Genomic DNA, 26,516 nt, shown 5'->3' on the forward strand with positions numbered 1-26,516 from the left:
GAATACTATGCTTCAGTAAGAAAAAGAAAGAACTCTTACCATTCGCAACAGCATGGATGGACATGGAGAGCACTATGCTAAGTGAAATAAGCCAGTCAGAGAAAGATAACTATCACATGATTGCACTCATTTGTGGAATATAATGAATGATATAAACTGATGAACAAAAATAGATCCAGAAATAGAGAAGCATTGAACAATCAAACTTCAGAGGGAAGGCAGGGGAGGAGAGGTGGTGGGTAAGAGATTAACCAAAGGACTTGTATGCATGCATGTAAGCATAACCAATGGACACAGACACTAGGGGGATGAGGGCATGTCCTGGGGAGCAGGGGTAAGGGTGGCCGGAGAGAGGTCAATGGGGGAAAAAGGAGACATGTAATATTATATGTAATACTTTAAACAATAAAGAATTAAAAAAAAAAGACGACGGAAAGGAAGCTATTCCAGGAGAGTGAGGAAGAGGGCTGTCAGAAGTCAGAGCTAGCATCAAGGCTGGAAGTGACTTTTGAGATAATAACACAGTATTAATAGTTATGCCATTAATATGTGTAAGAAATGCTAACATGAGTCCTTACCTAATGTGCCAAGCACTTCATTATGTACTTTAAATGACGTTGTAGTTTGCTGTTGCTGTCTTCGCAAGTTTTTAGCAGCTTTTACAACATTAGATTCATTATTTCACAGTTCTCTGGGGCAGAAGCTGGTATGGATCTCACGGGCTAAAATCAGACTCCTTTCTGGAGCTCTGCGTACTGGTTCTTCGCTTATTCGGGATGTTGGCAGAATTCAGTTCCCTGTAGTTGCAAAACTGAGTTCCATCCCCTTGAAGCCATCAGCTAAGGGCTGTATCCAGCTTTTAGAGACCCCCCCCCCACATTCCTCACTTTGGGGAGGGAGTCCCTTCAGCTAGCTTCAAAGCTGGCAATGACGGATCTCTTCTTCTCTTTCATCCCTCTCACTACAGCTGGAAAGGGTCTCTGCTTTTACAGACTCATGCTTATGACTTGGTCCATCTGGATAATCTAGAATACCCTCCCCATCTTAAAATCTTTAACCTTAAGCACATCTTCTAAGGCAATACATTCACATGTTCCGGGGATTAGGGTGTGGGCATGGTTGGAGGAGCCCTTCCTCTGCCAACCCACAGGTGGGTCATCTCATTTAATACCATGATACTGTGAGGTAGGTACTAAAATTATCCCAAGTATGTATGATGCTACCAAAGTTTAGAGAAGCTAAATGAATTTCCCAGAATTGTACAACCAGTAAGAGGCTGGGGCAGGATTCACTTTAGGCAGAGGGATTTATCTAATCTGGAAGATTGAAATTTTTATCTTAGCAGCAAAATCCTTTACCAAATGGATAGGTATGAAAAATAAAATACATCAAAGAGATGAAAGCAAAGCTGCCTTGGCTAAATTGGGAGAAGTGGATGGTGGGGGAGGAATGGCCTTCACAGAACAGGGTGCAGGCCACTGACCCACACAGCCCCTCAGCTTCCAGCTGAAGATGTGAGCTCTGGAGACAAGTGTGAAATACCTTGCCTGAAGTGAGCTCTGGGACTGCAGTCTGGCTCTTCTACTCCCCACAAGGGTTCTTGGAAACCGTGAACCACAGATTTGCCTGTTAGGAGCCTGCCCATTTATTTGTTCAGAAAGTATGTATTGAGCATCTACATGTGGTCAGTGGGAGTCTAGGTGCTAATAGTACAACAGTATAGATAATAAAGTCCCTGCCTGCCTGGAAGTTACGGAAGGAAGAAATAATAGTAAACATGTTTTAAAAGTACGTTAAAAATGAAAATATCAGATAGTTGTGTGTGATCTACCAGAATTAAAATAAGGTGATTGATGTGTGTATGTATGGGTGAGGGGGTCAGGGAAGGGCGGGGGAGGAGACAGACAAACACACACACACACACACACACACACACACACACACACACACAGGTTGGCTTCTTAAGATTCGGTGCTGTGGGGAAGCCTCTTAGCAGATGACATTTAAACTGAGATGTGATGACAGGAAGGAGCCAGCAAGGTTAGTGTCTCGGGAAGAGCAGTCTGGTGGCAGGGACAACAGCTAGTGCAGGGCCTTGGGGCAAGAATGGCCTGGAAGTAATCAAGATCAGGACCCTTGAGTGTAGCTGGAGGGTGAGGATGAGGGGATAGAGGTAGGTGATGAGATCAGAGACGTGGGGGAAAATAAAATTAATAAGGCTCTTTTGATTAACACACACATCTGTTGGTTGTCAAGCATTATCTACTAGTTCTAGCTTGAGCCAGAATTCTCAAGTAAAGAATCTGATTGGCTGAGCAAAAGCATAATGCCCCATCAGATGTGTGTGTTTATTAGGGATACGGTTCCAATGCTTTCCTCCAGTTACTTGCTAAGTTCCCAAGTGGCCCACCCCATGAATGCACCACTGGGCACAAACGTGACAGTTGGACAATGACTTTGTGTATCTGTCATTAGCTATGGTGAAGTCAAGCTGTCACTGGCTTCATGGTTCTGATTTGCATTTTAATATTCAAGGGTGTAATTACTAAACCTAGTCCCAAGGAATAATTGACAGGTTTTATGTTTGAAATCTCAGTAGGTCAAACTTCTCATTTATAAAACCTTTCAGTTGCTCCTTTGCCGAGCACATAAAAGGAATTTACTTCTGAACTGAGACCATGTATGCCAAATTTTTATAGTCTTAAATATAGTATTTTATCGCTACTATAAATGGTTCTTGACTCACCTCCCACAGACCCTTCAGTGCTAAAAGCAAGAGGTCTCCCTAATTCACTTGTTTCAATTCTTAGAAGATTTCTAACTTGAAGCCAAGTCATTTGGATAATATTTCAAATGTACAGGCTGAATTTCTGCTAAACATAGTAAATCTGCAATTTTACAATTAGGTTGGGCACTTACCAGTAGCATGATTGTACCAGTATTGGGCTTTCCAATAAGCACCCCTTCAAAACAACTTCCCTTTTGTTTCATGGCTCACCTCTAGACCTCACCCAAAGGCTTGATGTTATAACTGAAATGTTGGGGACATGGTAATATAGAAAGTGCATTTTTAGGTTGATTTATTTTTCTAGAGGAACATCCAGGTTTCTAACAATTATTGTAGGGCATAAAATTCCAATCGTGATGATACATCAAGCTGTCAACTCTTTCTGGTCCAAGTTCGAGGCTGGAGAGATTGAGAAACTTTTATATTCTAATATTCCACCCTTTGCATCTTCAGATTATACATGTTACTTCTCTGCAGGCAATGCCACATTTGTCCTTGGATTTTTCTCTTGTCCTGGTGATCTGATTGAGTGGCACTGCCCAGGTAGAAATGCATCTCTCCCAGTGGTCTCCTCTCCTAGTCCTTAGTGGCTATCAAACAAGGGACTGAGGGGTAGACATCTCTGGTCTGCCTGCCTGGTTCCCACAAGACGTTTAGTTGTCTCTCCTGGTGGGGATAATTTATAGGTAGTCAGAACACACTGTTTTTATGGAAAAGATATGAAAAAAAAGTTGGCTGCTACAGGTGGCGATAGGGCACAGCTGGGAGGAACAAAGGTTTGATTGACCTGGTCATATCACTGGTGAGAACATGACTGACGTTGGGAAATGTCAGCATGGATACCCCGAGCCTTCCAGTGCTTCAGCTTGGGGTACTTGATCAAGGGGTGGTAAATGAGGCATGGCCTTGCCCTAGACCCTGTCCCTGAGCCCACTGCCTTCCACAGCTTGCTGTGCTGTTCGGTCTCCATTCTACTTCTGGGCTGGAAGCTGAACTGAAGGCTGTTGGTAGGGCTGCAGCCAAGGTTTCTCTGGTGGGAGTTGCAGGGAGACTTCATGGAAAGGATGAGTCTTGGACTTCTACCAAATTCCCCTCTTGTTGACTTTTAGAAGGCTGGAATTTCAAGCTTTAGAGGTGCAGAGGCAATTTACTGACACTCATTATTGGCTCTACTCTTAGTTGGAGACCTGCCTGTTGAGCAGCTGGGTATTAACATGCAGATGCTTCCCCACCTCACCCACACTCAGCTCCTCTCTATTCTGGTGTCTGCTCTGTGACTGAAATCATTTTTTCTCTCTCTTTAACCAGTGGAGCTGGAAGCTCTTCCTGCCATCTGGTAAAGGACCGTGAAATGGCTGTGTGGCAGTGGCACAGGGAGATAGAGTGTTGGAGGTGAGATGAGGACAGCTAACAATAGACACAGAAACCACAGATATGTACTGAGTGCCTCCCTAATGACAGGCACGATGCTAAGTGCTGTGACACAATGGCATACAAGTCAGGCATGTGACCTCAGATATACCAACAGGCCTCTTGGTGATGCTGATATGATAGGAAAGAAGAAGGGTAGAAATGGAGAGAAAGCAAGTTATATTTTATTTTTATATTACTAATAGAGTCTCTTGGTTTTTCTCTTAAGGAGTCCAAGATATGATCATCTTTCTAGTTTTCATTATAATCTCTAGGGCCATATTACGAGGTAAAAGAAAGGCAACTCATGGATATTTTTCTTTGTAAAATAGGATGGAATTAAGAAGTGAAAAGTATATGGGATTTGCCCAAAGATTTCCATTGTGGTAGGGGAAGGAAGGAGATAGATACTAAGATTTTAGACTTCATTTTCCACAATACTGCAAAATCAAATATGACTAACCATTCACAGTTCTAGTCTCTACTGCTGGTCTCACTTTTCTTGCTTTTAAAGCTGATGGACAGACATAGCTGAGGGGTTGGTTGCTGAGGGACTTCAGAAAAATCAAACATATTTTTCACTAACAAAGTAATTTGGCAACACTTTTCCAGCTCGTTTGGCAACACTTTTCCAGCTCTTAAACATGCAAAAGAATGGTTTTCTAGATAGTTCTGTAGGCATGAAATCCATCCCACCAGCCTAACTGCCCCTTACCCCAGTCTCTGGAAGTGCATTGTTGCAGACCCCCCATTGCTTTCAGGAATGGCAGCTTGCCTTCTGAGCCCCGTCCACCCTGCATGCAGTGCTCGACCACACTCTGCGCTTTTAACTAGATTTGTTTTGAAAGTAATTGGCTCAGTTCTCTTTCTGCAAGTATACGTGATCCAGACAGCCTTGGCCCGCAAGTTGACTTTACAGGTCAGTTACACAACAAGTAGGAAGAACTTTGATTATACTGGGCTCCGGGGGAAAATGGTGTAATAATACCAAGAGCCAAGATGATGAGCTAATTGCTCTAGAATTGAACTTAGGATACCTCGCCACTAATTTTCTTCTCCCCCATAACTAGGAATGTGGACTCGAATGCAGGAGGAGCAAAGGGAAACGCCAGGAGACATAACTAAGGAGCATTTAAGAGTATAGCCAAGAATGAAACAAATATAGCAGATTGACCTTTTTGCGAAAATGATGTCTGAGTGTAATATACTCTGGAAAAAGAATAAATATTTGGATGCTCTGTGGATTTGGAGCCAGACAGTTCTAAGTTTGGATTTGGCTCTAAAACTCATTAGCTATGTGACTTTGAGCAAATTACATAAGATCTATGTGCCTTGGTTTTTTCATCTATAAAATGGGGATAAGCATTTTGAACAGAGAAGATTGTATGATAATTAGAGATCGTAGCTGAGCACCCAGCATAGAATAGACTGTAAGTTGTAATTATAATAATAAAATGTGTCAGCCTCTGCTTCAGCTTCTATCCTCAACAAAGAATTTTAAACATGATATTGAAATTTTCAGTTTGATATACCTACTTTAATCAGTGATTCTTATACCTGTTTTAATGAACTCTGATCACACATTACAATCAGCAGTTTTTGAAAAAAATATATTTTTATTGATTTCGGAGAGGAAGGGAGAGAATGAGAGGGATAGAAATATCAGTGATGAGAGAGATTCATTGATTGGCTGCCTCCTGCATGCTCCACATTGGGTATCGAGCCCGCAACCCGGGCATGTGCCCTGACCAGGAATTGAGCCGTGACCTCTTCATTCATAGGTTAGTGTTCAACCACTGAGCCACGGCCAGCTGGGTGAGTTGGCAGTTTTTAAAAAACACAGATGCCTGAGCCTCATCCCAGACCAATTAAACCAGAGACTGGGATTGGGTCCCAAGACTGCATTTTACAGGATGCTAACATGCACCTAGAGCTGAGAACCACTGGCCTTTTCCATTTACACATGAGCCCATTGAAAGCAGAAAACGTGCTTTATTGTCCTTTCTAACCCATGCTTACTTAGCCTGATGTAGATGCTCAGTGAATATTTCTTCAATCAAATTACAAGAATTAGAGAAAGTTGTCTAAATTCCCCAGACTGGGCTCATATGGGCACTACTTTTGGGCAGCAGATAAAGGTAACAGTACCAGAATACAGTGGGGCCTTGATTTACGAGTGTCCCGACTAATGAGTTTTTTGAGATACCAGCTGTCTCTCGGCTGATTTTTTGCATTGAGTTGATAGAGTAATTTGAGTTAAACAAGCTCGGTCTCAGAATGAATTAAACTCTTAAGTCAAGGCCCCACTGTATTGTCATTTTCACAATAGGGATTTGAAAGAGGAGGGTGAAGAAAGGTCAGGGTCCTTTCAGCTGACAATTCACCAATTGACTACATATCATTTATTACTGGTCCTCTTTTGGACTCTAGTTGTCAAAGGATCAGAGAAGTGAGACAGCAGAATACTTTGGGAAACTCCATCAGTTAAAAAACACACAACTTCCTTGGAAGAATTTCTTTGAAAGAAGGAGAAAGTCAGACACTGCCATGGTATGATAATGGGCAAGATCAGAGGGGCAGAAGAGAGAAATCAGTGAATCAGTGGGCACATGTTTGGGACTGTGTAGTGCACAAACATATGATGTGAGACCTTGGAATATACCAGTAGCAGTCCCAGTTATTAGCATGGTGAGAATGTCATTAGGTTATTCACAATATTAGTTTCTCTTTTGCAGGCACATGGCAGGATTTACCTCTCTGTGGTCTTAGGCATTACTGTGTTATTGCCCAAAAATATGTGAGTGGGAAGTTACAAATATCACATTCTGGGGAAACCGTTAAGAGCCACTGTACTTTTCCTCTGTCACATAAGGTAATGGCTGCTCCATCAACCTGGGCCCTGGATTGAGGACCATGCAGAGCAGAGTTCTCGGCTGACCCGTGGAGATGTAGCATGAATGAGAAATAAGCCTTTACATTTTTGAGGATTCGGGGGGGTCATTTGTTATCAAATCCTGCCTATCATAGTGCATACATACAACAAAAACCTTCTAAGCTAACCGCTTCTTTTGTGAAAAGAGTAAACAGAACTTTGAAACCGATTGTTTAATAACCCTGTCACTTTTCCTATGCATTAAATTGGTCAAATTTCAACACCTTTCTAATCCTCAGTTTCTCCATTTGTAAAGACCATTGAGTTGTCAATGTGAAAAACACATCATCTACCTTAAGTGCTTAGCAGAGTGCCTGGTGAATGATGATGTTTGGTCAGTGTTAGGATATACAATCCTATTATTTGTGAAATAAACTGGACAGATGATAGGAAAGCAGACAACACAAAAGCATGCAGTAAATATTTTCTAAATGAATTACTGAAGAAAGCCAGGACAAGGGACCACAAAATGGCATAACTTCTACAAATTCTTCGACTGTGGGTTCTCTCTTCTTTTAAATTTTTATTCCTTCTCGACCCCCATCTTTGAAATGAGGTATCATTTAGAAAATGAGGGGAGTGGGAGGCTCTAATGAATGTAAATAAAAACAGTCATTTTAAGTTGTTTTTTTTTTTATACAATAGCTTGCTTGTTTCTCTTTTCTTCATCACTGGTGACAATGCATTTAAATTCTAATTCTTCCTCTGAAACTGGCTTTTGTTTGGCCTTTCAAGGACAATAGATGTCCTTCCCCATCTGTCCCTGGAGATGATGGTAGCTAACTACCTGGGTCATGCACTAAGGTTGGCACAACTGTGAGTGATGCACCTAGGTCACTAGGAAGAAGGCCCTTTATGAATGTTGAGCTTCACTTTTACAATCAGCAACTTCTTTCTAGCCTAAAGGAGACACCAGCCTAGTATAAATTTTATTCTGTAATGCCTTTGGTTGGGAAGGTACCCAACTATTTGACACTGTTTTTGTTCTCCTGAAAGTTTGTGGGAAAGGTCCAGTGGGAGATTGGATTAAAGTGAAATAAATAGTGATCTGTGACTATATTTGATTTGAAGAACCCTGCATGTCTATGCCATTGGAAAAGTAAAATGTGAATTTGATGTCTCAATATTTTTTCTCCTATGAATGAGGTCTCACTCCTTAATGGAATTATAAAATGTTTAGAAGCATCCTTGACCTCTACAAGTACCAACCCCCACGGTCTTGATAAGAAAAAAATGTATCATAACATTGAATAATGTCCCCTGGGGTCATCCTCACCTCCAATTAGGAATCACTGGTCTAGATACTTTTGTCGAAGATAATAGATGATATGGTATACTTGTTAAATTATCATGTCAGGAAATACATGATATCAGGTTATATGGAACTAATGGTAGTAATGCTTAGTTTAATAACTTGGTTAACTTGGTAACCAGCAAATCTCTCCATTGTAATTAGCTGTTAATTATGGAGGTGCCTTGAGTGTGTGTGATTATATTGTTCCCAAACAATTTTTTACTTAATGATTTTAGCTTCCACTGATGACTTTCCCTTGAGTCTATGCACTAGGGCAGTGGTCGGCAAACTCAGTCAACAGAGCCAAATATCAACAGTATAATGATTGAAATTTCTTTTGAGAGCCAAATTTTTTAAACTTAAACTCTATAGGTAGGTACATTGTTATTAACTTAATTAGGGTACTCCTAAGGCTTAGGAAGAGCCACACTCAAGGGGCCAAAGAGCCGCTTGTGGCTCGGGAGCCACAGTTTGCTGACCACAGCACTAGGGGATATTAAAATGATGATTTTCTAAATCTTCCATGCATGTATACCTGCTGAAAACTTTCTGTAAAGAAGAGCTTTCCATTTTCTTTCTTTTAAAAATATAATTGACATAAATTCTGTTTTAAATGAATCGTAATTATTTTTCATCAGTATTTTGATGCTCATATTGTCTAAATTGGCCAGTGGGAACACATGTACACTAAATACTATATTATTTGTTATGAATATCCAAATCACTTACATGGTTCAAGTCAAAATATGTAAAAAATTATTTCCAGAGAAGTCTCACTCCTACTCCTTTTACTTTTTCCTCTCTAGGTAACCACTTTCATTATTTTCTGATTTATCTTTTTTTAAAAAACTAAGTGAAAAAAATACACAACTATATTTTATTTCATCACCTTTTCTGACCAAAAAGGTAGCATGCTAGGTATACTTTTTTTGCACCTTGCCTTCTACTTAAGAGCATATCATAAAATCACTATCACTCCATATAGATCGTCTTCACTCTTTTTATGGCTGCATAGTACTTCTTCATGAATGTGTATCTTAGTTGATTGAACCAGTCTTCCATAATGGGCATTTAAGTTGCTTCCAAAAGTTTATTACCACAAATAATGCTACAGTGAATAACCTTGTGAATATGCTGCTCTGATTTGCAGGATGTGTGTTCTCAGGGTAAATTCCTAGAAGTGATGTCATGAGGTCAAAGATAAATGCCTATGTAACTGTGTCATCTACTGCCAAATTTTCTTCTACATTGTTGTCTATTTTGTCTTGCTACCAGTAATAAATAAGAGTGTTTTCCTAGTCTTGCTTGTACCATGTGCTGTAAGTTTTTGAATTTTTGCCAAAATAGGTGAGAAATGGTAAGTCACAGTAATTTAATTTCCATTTCCCATATAATGAATAAAGTTAAGCATTGTTTCTTATGCTCAAGGGCCATTTGTTTCACCTGATTTTAAAAACCTATATTTTTCTCCTTGATTTCCTGGCTGTAGTTATCTTTGGTCAGGTAACTATGTACCTGTTATTTACTACCTGGATTTTTGAAATAGTCTTCTAGCTGGTTACTCTGCCTACAGCCTTTCTCCTTTCAGTGGTTCTGAACCCAGTTAACGTAGTTACCAAATTAATGTTATTAAAACACCTCTTTAAAACACTTTCTTTTTAAAGGAACCGTCAGTTATTTCCTAGCCACAGAACACTTTTAAACTTATTAATCCAGAATTCAAGGTATGATTTTCAGCCATTTCTCCTAACTTCTCTTTGCCTATTCCCTTATATTTACTTACTAGAGACCCAGTGCACAAAATTCATGCACTCAATGGGGTAGGGGGGTCCCCCAGCCTGGCCTGTGCCCTCTCATAGTGCGGGAGCCCCACGATCGATCATCCCAATGGGATCGATCATCCCAAAGAGGTAGGCCCTGTCCACCCAATGAGGTTTGGGGCTCATTGATGGATTGCCCCAAAGAGGTAGGCCAGAGTCGCAGGACCCCCGGCCTTGCCATGCGGAGCCGCGGGACCCGCCGCTGTGCCTCGCATGCAACATCAAGCCCCCGCCCACCCATGTGCGCCTCACCACGCACGCATCCCTGCCCACCTGCATGCGCCCGCTGTGCACGCAGCCTCCTGGTGATCGCTCATTATGGCGTGAGGGCATCACGATCACATAGGCTTTTATTATATAGGATTCCTTCTGCAAAACTGGTACATTTAGTGTCCTAAAATCCATGACAGAAATTCTTTCCTCCAAACCTTTTTCCTGCTAGAGTTCAGGTCTGAAGCCCCTCCGTAGTGCAGCCCTGCCCTTCATCTGTCTAAATTGCAGGGATGCTCCCAGGCTTATCTCAAGAACCATCTTCTGGGCGCTTTCCTTGACCACTTTGTGCCCAAGGGCTCTCTCCTTTCGAAATTCTGCTGGTACCAATCTTTGTCCCCTTATTTAGCACTTAATTTTATGGCCTTTTTCTTTTTCTTTCTTTTTTTTTTTTTGCAATTACTTAAAATTTAAAATGTGTGTATATTTTTCCCCAAGAGTAGGGTCTATAGGTATTTTATTGAGCAAATGCTAATAAATTTTCATCACCTGCTTCTGAGCCAAGATAAGGGCACATTAGCCTCTATTTTATTGACAAGATAATAAAGTAGAGAGATTATACCATTTGATTAAATCATCATTGAGTCATTGGTCATGTGAGCATGGGTCCCAAGTCTCAGGTTATAGTCAAATGTCATACTTATTACCACATTCCCTAAATTAAAAGAAAAAAAGGATGCCTTAAAATATTAAGTAAAAATGATTCCATTTATCCTTTCTATTAATTAACATACATAATTTATCTTAGTTAAAATTTCCATCTAAGATACTGATTAGAAAGACAAAGGATTTGGCATCAAATCCTCTTGGGACAAAATGGTGTTAATACAAAATGCTATTTGTTTTCAGCCTGACAAAATGCTCATAAACACATTTGATTAGAGAAAACATCATATCTAAATCCTTGTGTATTCTAAGCCATGCATTTCTGCTTTCAACTCAATAAACATTTACACATTTATTGTGCATTTATTATATCATAGGTATGCTACTAGTTCTTGTGGGAACAGAATGTATAAGTTAAAGAGCATGTTCTCAGGTAGTTGTGTTTTTTTTTAATCCTCACTCAAGGATATTTTTTCCATTGATTTTTAGAGAGAGTGGGAGGGGGGGGGGGGGGGGGGGGGAGAGAGAGGTGAGAGAGACACGTCAATTGGTTGCCTTCCACATGCGCCCTGATGGGGGCCAGGATCAAACCTGCAATCCAGGTACATGCCCTTGACCAGGAATCGGACCCAAGGTGCTTCGTGCCAGTGCTCTAAGCACTGAGCTGCACCAGCGAGGGCGTTCTCAGGTAATGTCTTGGAAGAAACTACCTATGTGTACATACCAAATATTACTGTAAAGAGTATTACTATTGGCCTACAAACAAAGAAAAGAGAACTCTACTGGAGAGATCAACAAAGGCTTCAGAAATAAGATGATAGTTAAGTTTAGCCAAGGCAACCCAAAAATCCATAAGGCCCAATATATACATTACAAAGTAAGAGAAGTTTTAGAGTATAAAATGAGAAATTAGCAGTTTTTAAAGTGTTCCAGTCATCTCTTCTGTAATCCCCCTGCATTTTGTACTTCTTTCTATTCTGGCAGGTTGCCTTGCAAAGGGTTTGGCTCCAGGTGTGTCACTGTGATAGCCAGAGAGGACCTTACAGCAGGATCACAGCCACATCGACTTGGAAATCCCAGTGCAGGCACAATTGAAATTTTAGAAAGGAATGAATGAACTAAATATTTTAAGAGCACTTTGTGAAGTCAGTAGAACTTTCTAATTTTTACAAGTTGATTATTTTGGGTTTTGAGCCCCCAGATGGCTAATGTGTGCTATAGAATTCGTTATCCAGTGGCTACGCTTTGGTCTCATCTTTAGCTGGGTCTGCTAAGGGTAGGGTTGGCACAGTGCAGATCCCCAGTGATCATGGTTGCTACTGCTCCCACCTCTGTGCCAAGATCCTCACTGATCCTGAATGGGTCCACACATAGAGTCAAAATCACAAAAAAAATCCATGTTTGAAAAATTTGACAGGCGCACATGCAGCTTATTGGGTGTGCGCGGGTGCGTGCATGCGTGCACACACACCCCTTTTATGATGCACAGAGATGCTAGCAAAGGACACATAACACACAGTAGCAAAGGTGCAAAAGAGGCCACAAAAATTAGCTGGGATGTGAAACCTAATGTGCAAATATGGTCTGAAATGGGAAAAAGGATAATCAGTATAGTTGAAACATTTATCCTTGCTCCCTGCAAGAACAATCACCTCTTATTACCTCACAAGAGACACTAGAATTTGCTTATCTTTTTAATTTTCGTACTTTTATTACTGAATTTTAGGTCTAATTTTGCTTCCAGGAAAATTAGCATTTCAGCCTTAACTCTGATCTAAATGTTACCCCCTTCTTAATTGTAACTCCATTATTATTTTTTATTTTCCAGTAATATATGCCCCATTTCATAGTGAAAGACAATGGGAGAATGGTATTCAAGTTCCTAAAACTTCTATTTTGTAGTTACAGATATTACAGAAAATACATCATTTCCATTTAAGTCAGAGAGAATTGACGAGAGCCATCAGGTAAATTATAATTCATGTGTAATATTTAAGAATTAAGGAAACCCATTAGAGAAAGTCAGTCAGAAGCCCACTTAATGCTGGCACAGTCTGACCCCTTGCAACTTCACGAGTGCTTCATGAAGCATTGGCTTCACTGGGCAGCTTATTAGAAATGCATATTCTAGGGCCCTACTTAGACCCATGAATCAGAATTTTCATTTTAACAAATTTCTCACAGTATTTTGTGTGCACATTAAAGTTTTAGAAGCATGATTCAATCACAGGGTTATCATGGAAACTCCATGAAGAGAAGTTATTCCATCAATCTTTAATTTTGGTTGAGTTTTCTTTTAAAGATCCACAGACCCAAATGCTTATTAGTTTCAATATCTTGCCTAAATTTACATCATGATACATTCCTGGAGTTTAATGGCATCCCTGCTTTTCATTATGCATCCAATCCAATGGTGCTCTGTGGTACAGACTGTCCCTACCTCTCTGTCCACAGGAGAACCAGGTGTGCATGGGGAGAATAGAGGAGCCAGTGAGGGGAATTAGAGAATTATGTGGAAGACTGACAAGTGCTTTTAATTGTATGATGGGGATTTCAGCTCACTATCACTACATTGCTTTTTCTTAAAGGATTATCTTAGGCTTAAAGTCATTTTTGCAAAGCAACACCCTCTAAACTCCCAACAGGCTTCTGTGTTTCGCATACCAAGTGAGTGATTAGGCATATAACTTTGCTTGATTTTATTTCTCTCCCATCATTTTTCATTTTCAAATTAGCGATCTTGAGAAGCTAAGGAGAGGCTAGGTCCCAGGAACCTAGAAACATGGTTGCTATAGGTATCTCCTGCCACCTAGCTAACAACCAGAGGAAAAGATACCTGTCCTTTCCTAGACTTGAGTTTCAAGAAGACAAGTGACCTATCCCTTGCATGGGAGTGAGCCCACTCAGTGGATATTGATGATGGCAACAATGGCAAGAGTCTCTGCTGAAGGAATGACAGGGTGTGCGGAAAAGGACACAACTATTTCAGCTCTAGAATCAACAAAGGAAGATGACATACCCAAGCTGCATCCCAAACATCCTTCTTCGCAAGGCACACATTCTCCAAGGTCTGGGTCTTGGACTTCCCCTATACAGTGAGAAGAGTGAAAAACAATTCATTTTTACTGAGTGGAGACACATCGGTTGCTATGAAAGTAATGTTGGTGTGTAGCTTATTTTCAAGCAAGTAATAGAGCAATTATGAAACCTAAAACCATCTTTAAGGATCTATGTGTCACCCACAATTTTATCTCTTTCATTAATTTACTTGATTAGATCACCTTGATTGGGTACAGATAGAACAGAGTGGGACTATAAGCCACGCAACTTGTATTGAAATTAAGCTGGTAGATTTTATTTGCTAAAGAAATAAGTTCTTCTGGGAGTATGGAATTGGGCATATAAATAAACAGGCTCTCTCTTTCTCTCTGTTTATAATCCTCACCTGAGGATATGGTTTTATTGAGAGAGAGGGAGAAAGAGAAAGGAGGAGGAGGGGGGAGGGGAAGGGGAGGAGAGAGAGAGAGAGAGAGAGAGAGAGGGAGAGAGAGGGAGAAGAGAGAGAGAGAAAGAAACATTGATGTGAGAGAGAAATATTGATGGGTTGCCTTCCGTACATGCCCTGAATGGAGATTGAACCTGAAACCTAGGTATGTGCCCTGACCGGGAATCAAACCCACAGTCTTTTGGGGAATGAGATGTTGCTTCAACCTCCTGAGCAATCTGGCCAGGGTGAGGCTCTATCTCTTTTTATCTTGTCTAGAAATATCTTGGAGCTCTCTCTCTTCAGCATCAGATTAGGCATAATTCTTATACAGAGCAGAGAAAGTTTGCAGTATTCTTACGTGGAAAAGTACTGTTTTTAACATACCCCTCTTCTTATGTAAGATAAGGAATTGGTCAATAATTATAACTTACGATTCACAGAACATTTTAATATTTTCAAGTAGTTTTAGGTAGGATGGCTCTCTTTGGCTTCTCACAGCAACCATCTTGGTGCTATGCTCTCCCTTTTACAAATGAAGAAACCAAGCAACAGAATGCAAACAAATTTTGCCCAGAATCTCATAACTAGTAATTGAGAAGGAGAGAATTGTTGGCCATGACTTCCAGACTCTCATCTAATTTTCTCTCCCCAATACCCCGCCCATGAACCCTCCACTCAAGATCAATTTCTATGTGACTAGTGCCATCATTATGGATTATGTCTGGGGAAACCCAGAGAAAAAATGTGTAGGGGAAGAGAGAAGGGCAGCAATCACTGTTCCCATTTGATGTATAGTCATGCAGAGTCATCCCAGGCACTGACAGTAAACCCAGAAGACAATTCAAGAGTGTGGGACACGTAGGGGTACAGTTCCTCCTGCCACCTCCTGGGGCAGGGCAGTGGCCCCAAAGCAGCCTTACCTGGTCCGCACTCTAACTTCTGGCAGGTGTGGTTGGTGGACGCCATGAAGTAGCCATTTGTGCATCGCGTGCAGAAGTCTGCGCTGTGGCAAAGCTCACAGTTATCTGGGCAGGGGAGGCAGACGTGCTCCTCTGCAGGGTAGTGCCCCGCTGGGCAGCTCTCATGACACTCCCCCCGGTACAGGAAGCGCTCCTGGCCTTGCTTATCTGAAGAGAGAGAGAAGCAACAACAACAACAACAAAAGGGAAAATGTACACAATTAACCATAAAATGAATACAACTAAGATATTTTATTAAAAAAAATATGACTGAGTGCTTAGACTCCCAGGGGGCCAGAAGTTTAAGAATGGATTTAATAAAAAGTGCAATGGCTGTACTTGTGATTGAAAATTTTTCCTTGGGCTCCTTTCAGGGTCTGTAGAAGCCCACAGACTTGAAGGCTAGAGATCCCAAGAGAATAAACAAATGCTTACATGTTTTTTTATGACAGTGCAGTCTTTTAGAATGATTTTGAATTCTGTTATCAAAATCACATGCTTGTGTTAGCTGTCTGAATTCCTGTGCGGCTGCCAGTTCCTACAGTGGCAGCCATTCAACACTAGACTAAGCACACCTATGACGCCTTCATGTGCATCCCTGAATGTTCCTGAACTCTGCCAGACTGGACTCTGCCAGGAAAGGATCAGCAGTATCCTCAGCGTGAGACTGGGAATTTACTCCTAGGTGAAATGGAAACTTCTAATGAGTGACAAACAATTGCAGTTTATAAAAAGGATTATCAATATATTTAAAAAGATATCTCTCTATCTCTATCTCTATCTCTATCTCCTCTATCTCTATCTATCTCTCTATCTTTCTCTCTCTCTATCTCTATCTCTATATATCTTCTACCCTCACCCTCCTGGAGTTTTAGTTTGTGCTGAGTGTGTTTGGGGTATCATCTTCTCTGAACCAGTTCTCCTATATGTTCCAGCTTCTGAAGAATAGCTGATCTGCTGGGGTCTGCTGTTCGCTAATCATGTAATCTACCACGTGAAGATCCAGAACCACGGGCCTTCAAAGTGCAACTTGTCAAATTTGTGGGTAGAGACAGCACGGACCCCATGTTAGTAGAATGTTAGGTTGAACCACATGAGAGTGCCAACATTCAACTTTTTTTAAACCTGTAAACTTTCTTAAACCATTCTCAAATGGTTTAACCTAATGTTTCCTATTTAATTGTTCAAATATAATAAAAAACACAATCTTGGATTATAGGCTCTGAAGCCACCTCTGTTCTGGTGGTAATTTCATGCCAGAGTCTGTTGGTTTTTGTGGGAACAAAGAAAATAAAGAGGGCTTCCATGTAAGTGGTGGAGTAGAGTGTCTGCTCTCTTCATGTGTGACAGGAGAGTGTTTGGGAGGATGTAATGTGCACGTGGTGATGCTGCCACTATGGACCAGTGTTGTGGAGCATAAAACCTTGATCTGGTAGAACCTGAATCTCAGGAGACCACACAAGGGTTAACCTTCCAAATTATGTTCTCAGACACATTATGAAAGCCTAGCAAACTCCAATTTCCATGGCTCATTCAGAGATGATCCTATTTCCCCATATGACTGAAATCATATGGTTCAGCTTTTTCTGACTGGCTTATTTCACTTAGAATAATATTGCCAAGGTCCATCCATGTTGTTGCAAATGGCAGTATTTCGTCCTTTCTTATGGCTGAGTAGTAGTCTATTGTGTGTATGTAAAAGTGAAACTTGTGAACACAAACAGTGGTGTGGTGGTTGCCAGAGGGAAGGGGGTAGGGGGATGAAGGGGATCCTAATATATGGTGACAGGAGAAGATTTGACTTTGGGTGGTGGGCACACAGTGCAATATACAGATCTTGTAACATAGAAACCCACACCTGAAACCTATCCTATATAATAAAAGGCTAATATGCAAATTATCCCCTCGACTGGGAGTTCGACCAGGGGGCAGGGCCGGCCAGCCAACTGCCTGTGGCCCCTCTTTCCGACTGGCCCTGCCCCTGATCGCCACCTCCCCACCTCCATCAGGGGTGGGGCTACCAGTCAACTGCCTGCAGCCCCTCCCCCAGCCAGCCCCGCCCCCAATTGGGCCCCCCTACCCTGATCAGGGCGGGCCGGCCGGACCCCACCCGTGCATGAATTCATGCATCAGGCCTCTAGTATGACCATATTAACCAATGTCACCTCAATAAAATTAATTAAAAAATGGAAAAAAAGAAAAGATCTTGTTTTTAAGAGGGCCAAACTTCTCAGATATAGGTAGGAAGAGCTGTGGGAGAGCAGTGGTAAGCCTACTCTCTTTCTGATCCACAGTTTTACATTCTCTACACTTTCACTTGACATCAACTCAGGATCCAGAGGCTTGGGGGCATTTAAGTTCATATTTACTGAATGATTGAATGAGTAAGTGAATTAATATTTAGCAGTTTTCCTATTTTCCCAACATTCCAAATGGATCTTAAAATACACAATGGTAATGGGTTTAGATATTAGAGAAAATGCTTTCCAATCCCATTTTTATTGTTTAGACATGGCTTTATTATCTCTACAGCTTTGGATATTATCATTGGATTTAAAGGACAGAAATTTGAAGGATCTTGGTATTTTAAATATACAGACCCTGCAAAAGGAGGTCACTTAGATGCCTTGTCCATGGCCAGCTTTCCCCATAGGCTTGGTACAAGAGTATGCCAGGATTTGGTCATTTTCTAATAGCCTGAGTATTATGGCAGCTCACTTAGTTGGGTCTGATAGTTTGGATACCCCATCGATTTAAATCCTGTGCATAAATCTGAAAGGGATTTTAGATGCCATCTTATCTGTGCTTCTCTTTTTTTCAAACAAGGAGAGACTTAAAGAGGTGAAGTGAAGAACTAGAACCCAGGATTTCTGACTGCTGGTATTGATGTTCTTTCTACTGATTCATTCATTCATTCATTCATTCAGTTTTCTTTTGTGCCTTCCATATGCCAGATACTGTGCTAGTGCTCAAAATACAACAGAAAACAGGCAAAACCATTCACTGCTTTTACAAGGCATAGCCTTATGGATAAGATAGGTATCAAGTGAGAGGTGGCTTGTAATGTGAGAAGTGCAGGATTCCAAGGATCCTCCTATGAGGGGGACTTAACCTAGACAAGGGGGGTAGAACAACCCATACTGAGGAAATGCCATTGCAACTGAGCTCTAACGGATGAATGAATAGAAAGAGGTCAGGCAGACAGTGAGTGGGGAACAGCTCAAGTGAAGTCTTTGAACAGCTAGAGAAATCAAATGCCCATAGGGATAAGGAAGTATAAACAATAACAGTATTAATAACAATAAGTTAATATTTACTGAGTGCTTCTTATATGCCCAGCCCTGTTCTAAGTGGTTTATTACTCTATCTCACTAAGTCTTATTTCATTTTCAGAATAATCCTAAGAGGGGCAACCATGATCACTATGTTATAAATAAGGAAGGAAACAGAACAAGCAGGCTGGAGATAAAATTTGACGTAGATATAGTACTTTGTTTACATAAAAACTCACAAATAATTAAAATTAAAATTATGCAAATAAATGTGTTACTTCCTATTTTTCCACAAAAGCATGATACTATCAATTTGTGCTTATTTTTCTCAATTTTATTATAAGCAAGAATAAAGATAAATAATCCTCTTTCCCCAGAAATGCCATGTAAGTATGCTGATGGTGATAACTGACAGACTCAGAATCAGCGAGAAACTGGGAGTGGTGGGAATTGTGGAGAAATACTCTCAGGCCAACCATTTGGGGAATGTGGACCCAGTGTCGCTAGATCTTCCAAGTTTTTAAGCGCAACAAAAAACCCAGATTTTTCTTTGAAATGTCCCAATTTTAAAATTAAGGTAAGCTCTAACTGGTTTGGCTCAGTGGATAGAGCGTCAGCCTATGGACTGAAGGGTCCCAGGTTCAGTTCCAGTCAAGGGCATGTACCTTGGTTGCAGGCACATCCCCAGAAGGGGGTGTGCAGGAGGCAGCTGATCAATCTTAATCTCTCATTGATGTTTCTAACTCTCTATTCCTCTCCCTTCCTCTCTGTAAAAAAATCAATTAAATATATTTTTAAAAATAAAATAAAAATTAAGGTAAAATATGAATCTGTCCCACCTGAGGTCAAAGTAGGGGTCAAATGTCAGAGGACCTTTAACATCGCGGAATATAATTCAGCGACAGCATAAACTTTGAGTCATTAAAACGGACAGGGAAGGTCATATTTGTGTTTTGCCGTGGTTACTTTGTTCCCACAGGGCGGTGACAGCTTCTAAGTGGCATAGCTCTTGGCTGAAGAGAACTTGACACAACCTCTATTACAATATTTCTCTGAAAAGACTGAATGTGTCTGCCTTAATTTCCTAGCTTTTCACTTTTACCTCTACAAACCTTAGCTTAACTGTCTCTCTCATGGCTGATGTCATGTTCTCATGCCCTTTCTTTCTCCTTCTCTGGAAAGACATCTCGTAGCTTCTCTCTCATTTCAGGGGCAGCGAGTCTCCAACAATGTAAACTTGTATCCTGACAGCAAGCAGCAACTTCAAGGTTGTACACATTCTCTAACGAACAGCTGCCTAACCTCAACCCCTTCACCCCACGGATGAAGCTTCTGAGTCAAACCAGACAGTGTCCCTGGGAGAACAGGTTTGAAGCAACGAAGAACAAATGACCAAACAGACTCCCTCACCTACTCCACAGGAGGTGCAGTTGGAAGGCTCGTTTCCCTGGCATTCTTGGCAAGTGTAGTGGCATAGATGGCATTGGTTCTTCAATGCAAATTTTCCTGAGGGACAGTCCAAAACGCAGCGGCCATCATCCAAAACCCTAGAGGAAGAGCAGACTTTCAGAGTTTGTAAGGGTGACTTTCTGGAATAGCCTTCAGTTTTAGAACATGTGGTGTTCATGTTTCACCGCACAAACTTGGTTTCATTGTTCCAGACACAAGGGGGATGCCTGGGACTGATCATCTTAGACCATGTGGAATATTAATCATGTACCCATCCTTGCTTGGCTTGAGGGTTGGACTCCACAGCAGCCGTGCCAGAAACTGGCTGGCGATGCAGTCCTGATCTGGGTTGCAAATAAGTTAACCAGTGCCCGCAGGGATTAAACCCATATTGTAGGCCCCAGACAATCCCAGCCCACAGTTAGAGGATGGTCTTGGAATTTTCAAGACACTAAATGGTACTTTGAATACAGAGACCTTGGAGAAAAAATCCTTCCTTTAGATATGAGCATGCTCACACTTTGCAAGGCAGATGTCAGCTCTAAGGGCTCCTAGACGATAGAGGGAAGCACTGTCCTGGGTTTAGGTGTTACTTATAAACTTGGCCTATGCTTATGGCAAGTATGTGTGTCTTTTCTACAAGCGTTTCCTGAAGCATAGGGTACCATATCTTTATTTTCTGATCATGTTTTCAGTCCCCTATAAGGGCATTGGAAATAAGTAAGCAGCTGAGCTTCTAAAACCTTTGGTTTTATACACCTACTAGAGGCCTGGTGCACGAATTCGTGCACAGGTGGGGTCATCCCCCCCCGGCTGGAGACCAGGACCAATAGGGGCCGTCTGGCTGGGGGCAGGGATGGCAGGAGGTTGGCTTTGGGACACACTGATCACCGGGGAGCAGCTCCTGCGTTGAGCGCCTGCCCCCTGGTGGCCAGTGTGTGTCATAGCGACCGGTCGTTCGGTCATAACGGTCGCTTAGGCTTTTATATATATATATATGTCATGGCTAATATTTCCATAGTTTTGCTTCTGTTTTACCCTTGCACAGTAATCCCAAAATTGTATGTAGTTAAGTGAATTGTATTCAAAATGTGTCCCAAGTGCAAGACTCAGATAGCTAATGTGAATAGATGTGGTGAGCTGGGGAGGGGGTGGGGCGGCCCAACCCCCTGAGTTTCTAATTCATTAGGTCCAGCATGAAGAGAGCTGAGAAATTGTATTTTTGACCAGTTCCTGGGTAACATTCACGTTCTGGTCTAGAGAACACACTTTGAGAATTGCTGCTCCACCTTCTGCTCACTGATAGTCTGAATGGATTACTATGGAGTTTGCTAAATGACTCCTACCTAATACAGGTGGTACCAAATTGGTGTCTTGTAGAGTGTCTTTAGAGTAGCATCCAATGTATCAGTTGGATGATTAACTGAGCATGTAGTACATACATGTCCCCAAGGGCACAATGCTGGCATCCAAGTCTCGGGAAACTAAGGGCCTGCAAAAAAGGCAGAGTTGCCTTTTCTCTCCACCACCTCTCTCCACTCAGACTGGATGCATGTGGAAGGCCAGGTGTAGGCCTCATGCTATTTGTTCCTGGGTTGGCACTGGCCCTATTTCCATAGGCAGAGCCAGCCCTAAACTGAGATAGGAATTTGAATTCCAGTCTTGGAAATTGGGGTGGGGCAAGGCATGCTGAATAGTGTGTTACTTGCAGCCTTCCATCTTGTTCCTACTCCCTGTGTCCTTTGCATCTGTTTGGAAACGGAATAGGATTAAAGCCCACAGCATAAAACAGAAGGCTGCCTCACTCCCCGTACTCCCCTCCCCCCGCCTGGTCCCACCCAGGTTTTGGTCACCCTACCCAGCACCACTGGTGTGAACAGTTCTTTTGGCTCCCACTGCGGTGTGTGGAGTCCAGCCCTAAACAGACCCGCACACATACTAGTATCTGGGTGTCCGTGTCAAATCCTCTGCACCATGGCGTATAATGAGAGGACTGTTCTCAGCCCAGATTTTTAGCAGATGGCACTAATGCCAACTTGGAATATCCCAGCCTCACCCTGCCTCTGCTTTCTGAGCTAGAAGATTTTTCAAGGGATAATTTGGATGTGGCTAGTTAAAAAACAAAACAAAACAAAAAACCTCCCTTTAAGAAAAACTAAGCAAGGAGCCTTCTGAGGTTTTTGAACAAGGAAGCCACTCAACACTCTGCCAAAAGGAGAATGGGGTGTGTTTATTTGCGAGGGTTCATTTTCTTGCTAAAAGAAGAGGGGATGGAAAGTTATCACCATTTTGTCCTTTGTAGAAAGATATGACAGATTGGTTTAGGGAGAAGTTATTTCTCTTGAGAGGGGCAACTAATACTGTTAATGCTGGGAACCATTTAAAATCACCCAGAAACTGGGGTGGGGGTGAAACAGATGGTGTAATATTTTTTATTTGGGTATTGGGCTGCCTTTCTCACTTGAGTCCTTAATTTTAAGAAAGAACTAAGCACATAATGGTGCTTTAAATTACCTCCTTCCCTTCTCCCCTCAGGAAAGCACAAGTGACCTACCCAGTTTTTGTGAGAACATGCTTCTTTCTAAAGATGGGAATATAGAGAAAACAGTCATGCCTAAGTGCCAGCACAGAATTACATCATCCCCTGTGCCCCCATCCCCACCAGAAAACTTGCCAAGGAACTTAAAGCAAAGTACCACTTCAAGTGGCGCAGATTTCCACCGACACCAACAGATCTTCCCAGGTGGAGGATAGATACCTTGCCCTGGGCTCCATGGGGCTGCTGAAAACATTTAAAAAGCAACTCAAGCCATCTTTGGGATACCTGGTCATCCAGTTTATGGAATTCTGAGACACTCAGGCAAGCTCATCACTGCAGGGGAAGCACTTCTCTCCCCAAGTCATGTGTGCTGTTGGCTTTTTATAAGCAGTGAACCATTCTAGGTCCACCAGGGTTCATGGAAAGGAAGAAGGCAGCAAAACCAAGTGCTAAAGCTGGGCAGAAGCATGCTCTCAACATTGCCACCAAATTTTCCAGAGGCCCCAGTGTGTGTGTGTGTGTGTGTGTGTGTGTGTGTGTGTGTGTGAGAGAGAGAGAGAGAGAGAGAGAGAGAGAGGGAGAGAGAGAGAGAGAGAGATGTGAACTGGAACAGAAGAGATGGCAAGTCAGGGTTAGCTGGTCCTCTGTGTCGATTGTTGGTTTGGCCTAACTAAAGCCATCACAAAGGTACTTCATGTAATTTCTGGGTGTTTTAATGTTTTAACAGAAGGAAATCTGGCAAAAAGTCTTCTTAAATTCATTGAAACATCAAACAAAACATTTGAGATTGGTAAGAACAGAGGTAACTTTTAAATGCTTTTAATTAGTTTCTTAACTCTAATTTTGGGACTGGGTTGGGAGATTAGCTTGGGACATAAGGATCAGGGCATTACAGAGCTATCTGTGTTAAATAGAGGCAAAAATACTCGAAGTTTTCAATAGTCTTCAAGGATCTAGGATTGATGGAAATGCAAAGGAAAAGCTAGAAGATGAAGAGAGGGCTTTTAAGATGTTGATTTCCTATAAAACAACTTCAGAGTTTAATTATTCTTTAAAATGTTATTATGGAAAAATTTAAACATGTAAAATAAACATCACAATACACCCCTCCCCCACTGTATTCTTCACTCAGCTTTAACAATTACCAACACATAGCCAATCTTATTTCATCTCAACCTCCACTAATTTACTTCCCCCGCTCCCCATATTGTTTTGAAGCAAACCTCTAAGGTAAAATCCTTTAGGGATGAACTTTATTCTACCTGGACTGGAGACACAAAAGGTTAAGAATAAGAAGAAACTCAGAGACCACCTATTTTGGTGGTTCTGTTAGTCTCCCCACGCCCCTGCGCCAGATCCATTGGTCAGCATTCTCTGTAGTGCTGTGCTGGAATTGTGCGCATTAGGTTTGCATCCCCAGGCTCACTTCTCTCATCTGCAAAGGATATTTCCCATTGGCATCCTGTTAATTTCAGGCAAAGGGAAACACCTGCGGGAGATCTGAGGGTGCGAGGAGAGATTGAGATATTTATTCCAGCCAGAGCCACAACTCTGCTTCCTCCTTCCAGGGTTCTGGAGTGACTGTGTCCCCTCTAGCTCCAGTTTCTATAAGGTATCTCCTCTCCCATGGTTGCAGCTTTGGCTTCAGGCCTGCGGTGTTAAAGCTGCCCCACTATTGCTTTTCTGTATGCTTCACCATCCCTTAACTTTGAGTCACCTATAAGAATTCATGAGCCTTGCACCTAACTCAGAGCTGGGCATGAACCAAGTGCTCAAGACTCTTGAATGGACTTGATTCTACTTAAGGACATAGTTTAGAAAATACTTTGCTGCCCTTTCAAGAACAAGTAAGTCCACATCATCTTTCAATGTAGTTTTTTTCTTCTCATCTTCTCAAAACTCCTTCCAGTAAAATGCGGATAAGAAAAGAAGTTGGGTAGTTCATTGCCATGATACGATGCCCTTTCTTGGACATATTTGCAAGTAGTTAACATCAAGGAAGAGAGGTGGGGAAAGACATGGAGTACTCAGGGAGATGAGAAGAAAATTGTTCCTTAGGAAGACATCCTGGTTCAAGGTCCAAACACATCATTTTTCTTTCTTCAAAATCTAAAGCTTGGGCTGCTTAAATAAGTTAAGCCAGCTAAATGGTCCAGGAGGTGTATATCTGATCTTGTACCAATGGGCTTAGATTTTGTTAAATGGCCATTTATGATAGTAGAATTTTTTTCTTACTCTGGTGCGCCCAAGGGAATGATGACTTCTGGATGATGTAGCTGCTTTATTAAACAAATGCTAAAAAGTTCTCTTAGTTCAAAGATGTCCAAACATGTAATGGAATTTGATTATTGATATGGTGAGGAATTAGAGGAGAAACAGGACCCATTTTCAGAAAGCTGTCTGTATCTAATAGTATGCCCTGAAACTGCTTTAAAGCAAATTCAATATTTAGAGGTATAGATATCTCAGAGACACTTGGAAAATGTTATCACAGTTAACATTGAGAATTCTTAAGGTTTCTTTTGCATCTCCCTCTCTCCCTTCCTCTATCCAGCCCTCCTTTATTCCCTCCCTTCCTCTGTCCCTACGTCTTTCCCTCTCTTCTTCTCTTTTTGAGGGAGCCATTGGGAAAGCCAAGCCCATGCTATTGATTACACACTATATAGTGTTCAATAAAACCCACATTTATTGAATTATGACTATATGTTGATCACTGTAGGGGAACAAAGAGACAAATACACCACAATTCCTGCTCAGGATATTGCAGTCCTGAGGAAGAATTAGATGAAAGCATTGTTGTGTAAGGCAGAGGGAATGTCCATCTTAGAGATTCACCTGCCACTGAAGAAGCCTCATCATTCTGGTCTTGGGAGAAACTCGGCTTCCCATGCATTAAGCAGAGCAGTGATGAGGCCGTTCAAACACCCAGTCAATCAACAACTGCTAAGTGCTAGAATCAGAGGAGCGTTGACTAAAATACAACAAGATCCCAACTATTTTCATTAATAGAAATTTTTAGTGTATTAGCAGAAATGCCCATCCCATTTAGATACTTGCTATTTCCGCATCCATTCAGCTATCAGACATTTTTTATTTTTTATTTTTTTTAAAGCAGGCAGTCCCACTCAACATTATTACTTTTATTTATTTTAATATCTTTTTTTATTTCAGAGAGTAAGGGAGAGGGAGAGAGATAGAAACATCAATGATGAGAGGGAATCATTGATTGGCTACCTCCTGCATGCCCCCACTGGGGATCAAGCCAGCAACTCAGGCATGTGCCCTTGACCAGAATTGAACCCGGGACCCTCCAGTCCACAGGGTGGCGCTCTATCCACTGAGCCAAACCAGCTAGGGCTATCAGACATTTATTGAGTACCTACCATTTTCTGAGCATTGTGATAGGTAATAGAGATATAAAGATGAGTATTCCAAGGGGTGTGCAGTCTAACGAAGGGATCACTTTGTAAATGAATGCCTTAAAAATGTCATAGTTGCTATTATGGAAGTTTAGGTAGAACATAAAAAGGAAGAAGTTAATGCCTTCATAGCCCAGCTAGCGTGGCTCAGTGGTTGAGAGTCAACTATAAATCAGGAAGTCATAGTTTGATTCCTGGTCAGGATATATGCTCGGGTTGCAAGCTCAATCCCCAGTGTGGAGCATGCAGGAGGCAGCTGACCAATGATTCT

At 41.6% G+C, this 26,516-nt stretch overlaps 1 protein-coding gene across 1 annotated transcript in view; it reads right to left on the reverse strand.

The window, feature by feature from the left end:
• Window positions 1-26,516, reverse strand: part of PCSK5 (proprotein convertase subtilisin/kexin type 5) — a 416,138-nt gene that overhangs the window by 68,512 nt on the left and 321,110 nt on the right. Inside the window, exons 22-24 of the mRNA XM_006776508.2 lie at window positions 20,249-20,385; window positions 15,528-15,734; window positions 14,140-14,208 (exon numbers count right to left, since the gene is read on the reverse strand). Of these exons, the coding sequence (XP_006776571.2) occupies window positions 14,140-14,208; window positions 15,528-15,734; window positions 20,249-20,385 (413 nt within the window). The remainder of the gene's footprint in view (window positions 1-14,139; window positions 14,209-15,527; window positions 15,735-20,248; window positions 20,386-26,516) is intronic.

Source organism: Myotis davidii, unplaced genomic scaffold (genome assembly GCF_000327345.1).
Source record: "Myotis davidii unplaced genomic scaffold, ASM32734v1 scaffold228, whole genome shotgun sequence".
NCBI classification, from domain to species: Eukaryota; Metazoa; Chordata; class Mammalia; order Chiroptera; family Vespertilionidae; genus Myotis; species Myotis davidii.